Source organism: Pieris napi, chromosome 12 (genome assembly GCF_905475465.1).
Source record: "Pieris napi chromosome 12, ilPieNapi1.2, whole genome shotgun sequence".
NCBI classification, from domain to species: domain Eukaryota; kingdom Metazoa; phylum Arthropoda; class Insecta; order Lepidoptera; family Pieridae; genus Pieris; species Pieris napi.
The window spans coordinates 2521983-2534733 of NC_062245.1; the positions used below are offsets into that span (position 1 = coordinate 2521983).

A 12751-nucleotide genomic window follows, 5' to 3' on the forward strand; every position below is an offset into this window, starting at 1 on the left:
ATACTTTTTGAAGTGAAACTTCTTTAGGCACATGAGGGTAAATTTTTTTAAAAACGCCACGAAGATGTGCAGCGTTTTTGTCGAAGAAAAGGAGAGAGCGGTTGAGACCGATTGAGAGAGAGAGAGTGAGAAGGGTGAATTACCTTATAGAATTCTCTATTTTTAAAATTAAAATGTCGTAAAGAGAATTGAAGAAATATTAGAATTTTATATTTTATGCAAAATAATTTATTAAAATCTCAAATGACGAATAATTGTAAACTAAAATGCCACGTGTTTTTATTATCGAAGAAATAAATTTAAAAATTTATTCCTTCGATAATGTCTAAGTACGTGCCGCCATTTTATGTAAGGAGTTTTGTGAATTTAGGTTGTTTTATTGCCAAAAATAAATATATAAGAAAATACTAAATAAAAGCCTAAATTTAGTAGTACCAAACTATACCTACTGTAAAAATGTATCGAGTTAAAACAATTGCAATTTTGGTTATTAATATTTTTTTTTTCTATGATCATATTTTTTTTAATATTTTTTCAATTTTTCAAGTGACTTTAAGCTCATCGCTAAAGTTTTTACTCTGCAGTAATACATACATATATACGTCAATTATGAAATATGAACCATGAACTGTCATTAAGACTTGAATGTCAATTGTCATTTCAAATTTGATTGTTCTTGTCGCTTGATGCTTGTGCCGTTTGTGCGTGTTTTATGTTTGCATGTGCAGAATTACAATTTCTTTTCTAATTAAATCGATATTATAATTACAATAAATAAAGCTAATACGCCACTTTATTTCATGCCTGTCGTTGAAGTATATTGTGTATTCTGATGTGGTATATTTATTAATATAGTGAATCAAGTTGTTATTTGAAATGGATGGTCCACCGGGTACTGGTAATGCCAATCTAGGCCCTCCTAATATGCCAAGTTTTCCTCCTATCCCCCCACCACCTGGATCAATTGCTGGTCCAATGCCTCCGCCATCGGGATCTATACCCCCTGTAAGTTCATCTTCTGGTCCGCCTTTACCCCCTGGAATGGGACCTCCAGGAATGATGAATATGGGCCCTCCACCGGGTATGGGCCCTCCTCCACCGGGTATGGGTCCTCCTCCACCAGGTATGGGGCCTCCGCCACCAGGAATGGGTCCCCCGCCACCTGGAATGGGTCCCCCGCCGCCAGGGATGGGCCCTCCGCCGCCAGGGATGGGCCCTCCGCCTCCAGGTATGGGTCCACCTCCTCCAGGCATGGGGCCGCCGCCTCCAGGTATGGGTCCACCTGGCATGGGTCCCCCTGGAATAAGTGGTCCACCTAGAATGACTTCTAGTATGATGCATGGAAGTCCCAATGTGAAGAATAATTACAATCAAACAATGGATTTAGGCCCGCCTGGATTGGGTCCACCTCCAAATATGCCACTACCTGGGATGGGTCATGGCCCTTGGGAAGGTCAAGGACCTTCTGGGTGGAGCAGGCAAGGAATAGATGATGGTACTGCTGGGTGGGATGACAGAGATGATGATCATGATGATGACCATGAGGATGATGAGGACTCCAGTGGTCTAAACACTTCTCTACCATCTCTTCTGACTATGAAAATAGATACACCTGAAGAGTTCAGAAACAAACCAGCTTCTGTGACTGGTGTTGTCTTACCAAAGGCTTTAGAAGAAGCCTTGGCATACAAAGATCAAAGACAGGCTGCTTTAGGAAAGGAAATAGAAAGGGCACCAGCTGGTAATTGTTTTTGTATTCAATAATATTTCTAACATTATTTCCTTTAAGATGCTGCAAACAAATGTTGGTTGTTCCAAACTATAAATTGAGAAGTTCATTGATCTTAAAATCTTTCATTGACAATTAAATTTTATTCTTTAAAATATTAAGACATGTAATAGCTCTATTTCGATTTTAAATGGCTGTACATTTTAGTTCAGAAACTTGAACCAAAATTTATCTTAAAATAATTTATCTAAACATTTTTATTTTTATGTATATTTTATGGGGTAACATTGTTATTTTTCTAGTATTAGAGTAGAGTATAACAACTTATGACATTAACTACCATTACTATTAGCCTTGTGTAATATTTACAGATGAAGAAGAACCAATAGTTCCCCCTGCACCTGTGATAAGTACTGAATATGATGTTGAGGATGATGAAGGTGAATCTGATGAAGAAAATATACCTGAGGCTCCACAACCACCAGTTATATCTAAACAAGAGGTACATTCTACACATTTCCTTTTTAGTTTTGTAATTATTTTTAGGAATTCTTTCCTAATTTCTTTTATTAGAATCATAGAGGATTCATATCTTAATTTATTATATAAATTACGTGTTATGTTGTTTGTCTGCTATGGACTCCTAAACTACTGAACCAATATCAATCAAATTTGCACACCGTGTGAAGTTTGATCCAACTTAATAGATAGGATAGCTTACATCTCAATTTATACCTGCAATATTATTTTATTGCAAAATATTTGTTTTTATTTGATAGTCACAATTCTAACAGATGGCGCTGTGTTGAAAGTACCAACGTTTCACATAAGCTACAATTTAATGGCATAACCACCAAAAAAGCATGGTGGTCCAATGACTGGTGTTCTCCTACCGTTTCCCTTGAATAGTTTGCTACTATGTAATTTATTATTTTTTTTTTCTTTCTTTCTGCTCCGCTATGTAATGTAACAAAAACCTTAGCCACAGCAACGCTTGGCCGGCCTGCTTATAGTTTTATATAATATGAATCTCAGTTGTAAGTGAAAACGCTTGTAACAGTGGACTAATGTTTTTTAAAATATGTATAAAATTTAGCTAAAGCTCATAATATGAGATATTTATATCTAATGATGTGTATGCAATAACTTATCAAAAATAGACATACAGTAAATAAATAATAACAAAGGTCCTGTACCTTTACCTGTTACCTTTGTTAAATTGTAGACTGCAAACATAGTATAATTTATCATTGAATCTTTTTCAATATACTCATGTATTAACCAAAGTCATAAAATCTGATAAAAGCCAAGCTGATTGCCGATGGGTGCACGAATAAACTAAAAAAAAATACATTAATGAACTAAACAGATTGTTTGCCTTTAAAGTAACTTCAGAATTCATCATTTATATGTTAAATGATTTTCAGGCCCAACCAAATAAAGCTAACAAGAATAGACGTAAGAAGAAAAAGAAGAAGGAAGCAAAGCAGAAACGTCGAGAATCAAAAACTCAAGACAAGTCTAGCATTGATGAGACTCAAACTACCAGTGACAAAGAAAATAAAAAAGAAGCAGAAATTGAGTGAGTTGGTCATTAGACCTATATACAGTTTATTTGAATTATTAACAAACTTTTAAGATGTTTTGTCATTTATCTAACAGTTATTATGTATATAATCCACGACTTTTTTTAAATATCATATTTTCTATTTTTAAATTAAAAATATGGCTATATGGATTACAGCACATATGCAAGAACATTATGTACTAACAAAGACAATTTACTAATAATTTACTTGTTGAGGTGTGTGTAGGTGATTTTAATCCATTTGATTTGTTTATATATACTATATTTTTTATTTAATTAGAGTCAGAATCTAACTCTTAAGGCTTTTACATAATATGACAATCTTAGTTTAGCGGGAAAAACTTATTAATTTAATAAAATACTTAATTACAGATATGTGCAAGAGAATATTCAATTCCATGAATTAGAACCGATGTATCGGCAATTTCATCGTATTTTAGAAGCATTCAAAATTAGTGAGCAGAAAGAAGAGGAGATAAAAGAAGAAAAGGGAGATCAGCCTAAGCCAAGCAAACTGCTTGAAAAAGTCACTGATCAATTTGCAGCTGATGAAGAAGCTGTGGAGGTGAGAATTCAATGATTTTTTTAAATAACTATGTTATTTAGTATTATTATATTGTGTATTGTGTTAAATAGTATTATTACATAGTGCCGGCCTAGTGCTAGTAACTTCAACGTGCGACGTTCATCCCTGAGGTCGTAGGTTCGAACCCCGGTTGTGCACCAATGTGCTTTCTATGTGCGCATTTAACTTTCGCTCGAATGGTGAATTAAAACATCGTAGTAAAACCGGATTGCCTTAGACCCAAAAAGTCGACGGGGTGTGTCAGGCACAGGAGGCTGATCACCTACTGGCCGATTAGATTGACAAATGATCATGAAACAGATACAGAAATCTGAGGCCGAGACCTAAAAAGGTTGTAGTGCCACAGATTTATTTTTTATTTTATGTTATAAATTAATGGACTTTAAAATCTAATATTTATAAATAGTTTTTTTCTAGTTACTAAATGAGTTAAAATTCTTTTTTTTTATCCGTAAACATTAAAATTATACATATTTCAATAGAAACACGCAGCGGAAGAAAAGGAGCGTCTATCCAAACGGAAATTGAAAAAGCTGTCTCGTCTGTCAGTTGCGGAATTGAAGCAATTAGTATCACGTCCGGATGTAGTAGAAATGTATGACGTCACAGCGAGAGATCCTAAACTACTTGTACAGTTAAAGGCGCACAGGAATACTGTACAAGTGCCTAGACATTGGTGTTATAAGAGGAAGGTAATATTATATATGGTTCAAATAATAATAATAATTTATTTGCAAGAATATGGTACAAAAATCTTATGGTTGTATAATCTAAACTCCGAATATTATGCCACATATGGCGTGCAAATTTATCTTGCATAATTAAAAATTAGAATTTTACGCAGTAGTTATATATTACAATCAAACCTTATGTGATTTTATAATCACATTATTTTTTATATCCGCACAATCAGCCATATATAAATAGGCATTCAAATGTCATACATTTTTTGCAATGTATTATATAATAAAAACATTAACATAATGTCATAATAAGAAGTTAAGTCATTTATAATTGTTAAACTTATGGTCTAAATACTCGGTCACGCTATAAAAGTCAAGGTACTTTAAAAACCTAATCAAATTATATTAATTAAATAGAAGAGACTGAAATGTTGGTTGTGTGAGGTCCGATGTATGAAAGCAGCTATAACAGAAATATTATTAACTAACTGATAACTGACGCATTCGTCTGCGCAGGATTAAAATAATATATGTCTAAATGATGTAGCGTGAAAGACATATTTTATCTACTTTATATACCAGTAGCGATAAAAGTATCTATTTTCACTTAAGACGTAAATATATACTGTGGAGGGCTTTTTTGTAGGACTATTTTAGATAAAAATTTCCATCATGCATTACGCGGTTTTAGCAGCGCACGCTAGAATAGCTCGCAGATGGTAGATTTTTTCCTTTGATTTTCTTATTTGTTGATTATTTACTTTTTTACACACATTGTCTATTGTTGAAAACGAAGGAGGATTCTCGAGGATTCCTACAAAAAATTAATACGTATATGTACTTTTATTTTTGAGAGCTTTGCTTACTTTTGGTGACAAGAGGAAGGGGGGGGGGGGGATAAATTGCAGTAAATCTGCTTACGTAATACTTGAACGGCCCCTTTCCTATATCAACCAAATTAATTTCAAGTATTTTTCTGCTTAGCCCGCCACAACATTTAGGCTTTGCTTAGTTAATGTATGCGGGAAAAAATCATCGACTTGCAGTGCAAACATTATTTTTATGCTTCAATTAAATGTTGTATTAATTAAAATAAGAAAATAAGGTGATTTAATCTGTCAAAGAAGGGTGTGAAAGACACCCGCGTCGTGATAACTTTGTTATAAACCATTTCTTTTTTGATTTTCTTTAAATTAGATCTAAAATTTAGCCGTCTTTTACAGTATCTTCAAGGAAAGCGTGGTATTGAGAAGCCTCCGTTTGATCTACCGGATTTCATTAAGAAGACCGGTATCATGGAGATGAGGGCCTCGCTGCAGGACAAAGAAGAAACAAAGACATTAAAAGCTAAAATGCGTGAGCGTTCGAGACCTAAACTTGGCAAGATCGATATTGATTATCAAAAGCTTCATGACGCATTCTTTAAGTAAGTCTTTTTATCAGCTGTCAACATTATCTGCAATTCAGCATAGACTAAATATTGCATTAGAATGTTATCCTCATTATCCTAAAGCGCATTTGAGTACAACAACGAAATCCGAGCTAACTCAATCACTCTTACCATAGAGTATACAACTGTAGCTAATACAACTAGTAATACAGAATTCAGGTTTGACAGATTTGAAAAATGCACAGTTGGAAAAAATATTGTCTTGTTTTCCTAGGTTCTACTAAAATTGCATCAATTTTTAAGATACTAACATCTTTATTTAATTTACGCTAAGAATGTTATAATAAATAATAAACGCTAATTAAATTTAAAGCTGATGTTAATCTATAATTAACTGTATGAAACATTTTCTTTACATTCAAATTTAATTGAGGATTATATTTTGTGGCTTAGATGCGATCAAGATATTGAGTCCAACTCACTAATTCTTGGTCCATTAGGGCGTGCGTAACAGCAGCCCCCTTTCTTTTTATTTAGATTATTTTAGCTTAGCTGAATCGACGGTTGCTTGTAAGTATCTAATTAAATTTTTGAAAAATTATTAAGAAACTGACTATATTCTATATATACGTATATATACATATATTATTAGCTGCCCCCGCGAACTTCGTTTAATGCCTAGCCTACCTTTTTAGTACATACCAACATTGAACATTTTGCTATGCTACCCCAGAGACTGTTCGCTTTTCCGAAATTAAAACTTTTTAGGTTTTTCTATGAATTTTTCTCTATATAAACATCAGAGTTCAAGTTAAAAGTTTTTAACTAACAAATCAAAAATAGGGGTTGATCGTAGAGGGTAGAAGAAAATTAAGGGTTGTATGTATTATTGTATGCTGTATCATAAAAAAATAAAAACAAAAAAATAATCTAAAAAATAATACAATTCTTTTGGGGTGTTCCCTTATCACATAAGGGTTTGAAAGATAGATAGTAGCCGATTCTCAGACTTACTGAATATGATAAAAAAATCATAAGAATCGGTCGAGCCGTTTCGGAGGAGTATGGCAACGAACGTGAATTTTATATATTAGATTATTATGTCTTATTATTTTTAATGCTTTTTGATACATTTTTCTTGTGATATGTATACAAATAATGAACATTAACACAAATAAAAGTTAACATGACTTTCTATAATATAATATATATTATATGAATAAAATAGATAATGTACGTAAGATTTTTTACATTTCTATTTTTATATTTACTGGCCAATCATGAGCTGACGTAGTCAATTTAGTCCATTGTAAGAACCTACCAGAGAGCACTACAAATGAAAAAATATCCCAAAACCAACCATAGTATCTCAGTCTCATATATTCTGACTGAATAATGATTGTGCAGATGGCAGACCAAGCCGCGTATGACCATCCATGGGGACTTATACTACGAAGGGAAAGAGTTTGAAACTCGGCTGAGGGAGAAAAAACCTGGAGACTTGTCCGAAGAACTTAGGACAGCACTTGGTATGCCAGTTGGGCCTGGCTCTCACAAGGTTGGTATACAATGTTTTTATTGTAATGTGTGTTTATGGTTCTAGAATCTATATTTTTGCTACAACTTTTACAAATGTGTTTTGTTTGCACTAACTATAAACGGTCAAACAAGGCAAAATAGTCTTGAAAAGTCTTGTTCATATTTATGCAAATCTAAAACTTTAGATTTCCGAGACTTAGAAAAATGAAGGGAAAAAGGAAGATATTTATGTTAGGAATTTAATGAATTTAATTATCATTAAAATATTAAGTGTCGAAAATTTATACAAATTACAAATATAATTTTTTAAAATTTATTTCTTCGATTATAAATAAGAATTAGTAGAAAAAAAAGTCAATTTTCTTATAAAACGCAAAATAAATTGTAACTTTGCAGGGGTTGAGCTTAGAGACCTCCCGTAGAACAATTTTTTGCAGCTGATGACCTCATCTATCCCCTATTTACGTTTGTTCCACGACTTTTTGGCCACCCTGTATATGATCTTGACTTCCAAATATTGTGATGATTGAAAATACGGTTTAGGATTATAGGATAATTTAATCTATATTAAACATGTCCCATCCGGAAATGCGTAGGGAATTTAAAAACTACTGAACTGAATTTGATGAAACTAGGGCTGTTCCCCTAAATGAAATATACAGATTTGAATAAAACGTTAGAATATTCTCGATATTAATTTAAGAAATTTGTATACACTTATGAATTTGTGCTAACTGCATACGTGGCATTAGAGCCATACTATATGTGCTTAATTCTAACAATATCATCTCCACACAAGCTCTACTTTGTTTGTATTTCCTATGTTTATGTTCTTTGTGCAGGTGCCGCCCCCATGGCTGATAGCTCAGCAACGTTACGGGCCGCCTCCGTCGTACCCTAACCTAAAGATTCCGGGGTTAAATGCCCCCATACCAGAAGGATGTGCATTCGGATATCACGCTGGAGGTTGGGGCAAACCTCCTGTAGATGAAACAGGGAAACCCTTGTATGGGGATGTTTTTGGACATCAGTTGAGCGGACAAGATGTATGTATTTTTTTTCTTTTCAAGATTTGTGATACATGAAGAACTAGAAATTTTATTAAATTTAAAAGACAATCAATTCCAAATTATAATGTACGTCGTATATACGTAAGAAAATATGTACATATCGAAAAATGGTATACAGTTTTTTTACATTTGAAGTTTGAACATTACATATAGGTATATTCAATAGCTATTTTAGGTTGGGTATTTGAATTTTGAGATTCTTCATGTCTCTCTATCTTACATATTTTTTTAATTAATTTATTTCTCAGGACAATGAGGATCAGGACATAGACAGAACATTGTGGGGTGAATTGGAATCTGAATCTGAAGAGGAGTCGGAAGAAGGTATAATTTTTCTTTACATATTTTTTTTTTGAGAAATCAACATTCTTTTAATTAACGCAAAACGACTGAATAGATTTCCATTAAATATTATATGCTTGTCTTATATGATGTACTGGTCCTTTGCCCATACGAATTACATAGTAAATTATATTTACGTATAATTATAAAAAAATTACTATTCTAGAACCCGAAGAATTTGTGACATTAGTGTTTGACTTGACAATTATAACATTCTTTTACAGAGGAATCGGATGAAGGCGAGAAGATGGGTGAGCCTGACGTGGCCACTGGAGTGGCTACACCAGGTGAGGGACTTGTCACTCCCCTGGGCATTTCCTCTGTACCCCCTGGCCTGGAGACTCCAGACACTATTGAGCTTAGGAAGAAGAAATTGGATGATATTGAAGGGTGAGTTTTTTTTAATTTGGATGTTTTCTTTATAGTCATATTTTTTTAAATTCTAAAAGTCTATAATTTCTAATGTATTCCTAAAAAGCTTTTTGTATGCAAACACTGAGAGCTTCCTAAAGGTTTTATTTATTTTTGTATATATTATTAACAAGTCAAAATATTATAAAGTTAAGCCAACTTAACACGCCTAAGTGTAAATCTCCGCTAGTCCTTCTCTCTTAATCTTTATTTTTTTTGTAGTGGAGAGACTCCAGCCTTGTACCAAGTGCTTCCGGAGCGACGTGTCGGTCTCACTGCCGGAATGATGGCTTCCACTCACGTGTATGATATTAATGCGGCTAACCCAGGTGAGGATATCCTAAAAATTGTACTAATAGAAACAAACTGGTTAATAATTTACGTTCTTTAATTATATTCTAATGTCAACATCATAGAATTTTATTTAGCATTAAACTGTTTTATATAAATAATTGCAATTTTTAATACAATGTCAAAGGCCTAACCAAGACCCTTGTGGTTAGAATGTAAAACAAAAGACGCAAGTCGAAACGTTCGCTCGTGATTGGTCTAAAGCAACGCGTGTTAGATAAGATAATATGCTGTTGACCAGACTCAATCAAATGGAACGTTTCGTCATTCTGTTCCACCGTACAGATTATACAGGATACTATGATTTTTCTTTAACAGGCAAAGCGCGAGTATCGGCCGATGCCAGTAGTGGAGTGGCAACTAATCCTGGAGTAGTGGAAGTGGCTTTGGACCCTTCAGAGCTGGAATTAGAGCCGGAGGCAGTTGCTGCGAGATATGAAAGACATTTGAGAGACCAACGCCCCTCGAAGCGGGAGGACCTGTCTGACATGCTGGCGGACCACGTTGCCCGCCAAAAGGTACTTATGGTTTTTAAAATTAGCGTTCTAAGAGTTGTCTCTCTGTCTATAACTATGGTTGGTATATTGAATATTCTTTTTAACAATATTTAGATATTTGATAAATTTAGACAAATTATTCAAAATAACATTTGGGTATGTATAAAAAAGTAACCCAATTAATTCTGATTGACATACAACATCATATAAGATATATAATATTTATGGCAGAGTGCTTGTATCAGTTAGGTACATATATAGATTTTACATTTCATATAAAAACATTATTATTATATGAAAAAAATTATTGAGTATTTAGTGTTAACTTTAATTAAAAAGTTATTTCTTTTTCAGAATAAAAGAAAGCGCCAACAGAACACGGACTCGAAGCAAGCAAAGAAGTACAAAGAGTTCAAATTTTAAACATAGTCAATATGGAATTATATTAAGTGTAATAAAAATTATTATAAATGTTATATTTATTTATTTACTCAATATCTACTTACAAAAATTGAGAAATAATAATAAACAAAGCAATTACATGGTACAACAATCGACTTTATACATATAATTTTTGGCCATTTATCCGCCATATAATTTTTATTCGATACTAGCTGGCCTGGCGAACATCGTACCGCCTAACAGTCGATTCTTTATTTTTTTTTTAAACTTATTCTGCTATTCGGGTGACCGGGGGTTAGACCGGTGGGTCTAGCTAGTAAGATAAAAAAAAGAAAGTTGATAATACAACAAATACATTATGTCAAAAAATAAAAATTTACCTTCCCGGAACCCCTCCACTAACACTTGAACTTTATGATATTGTATTAAAGTTCAAATTGCCTTTAAATGTTATTACGAATATTTTCTATGGGATTATAGAAAAGTGTTGTTTTTAGACTTTTTCACTCAATTTTTTTTAATTTTTCTCTCCGTAAGAACCATCCTCGTACTTCATGGAATATTATAAAAAAAGAATCAGACAAATCGGTCAAGCCGTTTTCATGTTATGTCGTGACAACGGAAAACGGGTTTCATTTTTATATTTTATTATTATTTTAAATATATTTATTCACAAAAAAAGTTACACCTTAAATCAAACCATGCCCCACAAAACTGCTTACGCAGTTTGACTGCAGGTGACTCGCCTTAAATAAACATAACTTCTAAATCACTAAATTACTAACACTGCTACTACAACTAATACTAATACACTTAATTTACTTATAGGTTACAGCATATTTAACAAATGGTTTTTTAATAAACCTCTAAATTTATCCAATGAAGTCTCACGTCTTATGTCCTCGGGTAAACTATTGAGCAAGTATGGAATCCGCTTCTTCAACGTTCTATCTCCATAATAATTTTGCACCATGGGTATTTCAAATTTACCTTTGGACATTGACCTTGTGTCAGTTATATGATGCACCAAACTAGTAAAACGATCCTGCTTACCATGGTTATTTACAAGTACAAGGAATCTATGTTTCAGGCTAGCCGGTAAAATTTTACATATTTTGAATAGTTTATAATAATCTCCTTTACATTGATTCCTTGTCTTTTTATTTACTAGTAATTTTAAAAATCTTATTTGTAATGATTCTACTTTATCAATGTATGTTTTAAATGTTAACCCATAGCAGTCAAGAGCGTAACCTATTATGGAATCCACAAGTGCAAAATATAAACATTTTAGTATGGGCAATGAGACTTTAGTACGTAAATGGTAAAACTTTTCTAATAAAATTCTTAGTTTTCTACACAAAAATTCTATATGGGAATCCCAAGAAAAAGACGTATCTATTTTTACTCCCAGATAATTTACACAATTAACTTTTTCGATAGGTTTACACGTACAGTTAATTTTGTTGTTATGAAAGCAATCAAAGCCGTGCGCAAAAAGAGGAGGTGGATTATCAATAGAACTTAAATACGGGGAGTGAATAATTATCATCTTTGTTTTGTCAGCGTTTAATATGATGCCGTTATCATGTGACCATTTAACTACCGCATCCACATCCTCTTGAACCCGGCGACACATCTCCGAGAGGTCGGTACTAGCGCTGAGAGTACAAAGGTCATCAGCAAACATGTGGGCCGAGCAGTGACGTAATACTTCACAGAGGCTATTTACATACATCAGGTAGCACACTGGCCCACACCCAGAACCCTGGGGGACGCCGCAGTTTACTTGTTTCTCCTCACTAAATGCGTCGCCGACTTTCACACGGTAAGAGCGCGCCGTGAGACAGTCGCTGAACCAAGGGTTCAACGGCTGCCCCAGGCCGCACTCCTCCATTCCATTTAAGAGGGTCTCAGTATTTAAGGTATCAAAAGCCTTCTTAAAATCATAAAAAATAGCTACAATAATTTTTTTATTTTCCAAATGTGCATTAATTTCGTCTGTAAAATTTGATAATAAGGTGTTGGTGCTTTTATTTTTCTGGAAGCCATGTTGACATTCCGTTAAGATATTATTTTTTTGTAAAAAAGTTCCAATTTGATTGACAACACATTTTTCCATAATTTTGTCAATACTTGATAGTATAGCTATTGGTCTATAGT

At 33.5% G+C, this 12751-nt stretch overlaps 1 protein-coding gene across 1 annotated transcript; it reads left to right on the top strand.

Annotated features, from left to right (window-relative positions):
• Nucleotides 1-668: 668 nt before the first annotated feature.
• LOC125054527 (splicing factor 3B subunit 2-like) lies at nucleotides 669-10662 on the top strand. The gene is made up of 13 exons (XM_047656489.1): nucleotides 669-1741; nucleotides 2101-2231; nucleotides 3157-3311; nucleotides 3690-3882; nucleotides 4386-4595; nucleotides 5810-6012; nucleotides 7384-7534; nucleotides 8358-8561; nucleotides 8834-8909; nucleotides 9152-9317; nucleotides 9561-9667; nucleotides 10008-10207; nucleotides 10541-10662. The coding sequence occupies exons 1-13, from the start codon at nucleotides 877-879 to the stop codon at nucleotides 10607-10609; spliced, it is 2730 nt and encodes a 909-aa protein (XP_047512445.1). The 5' UTR covers nucleotides 669-876; the 3' UTR covers nucleotides 10610-10662.
• The last annotated feature ends 2089 nt before the right edge of the window (nucleotides 10663-12751 follow it).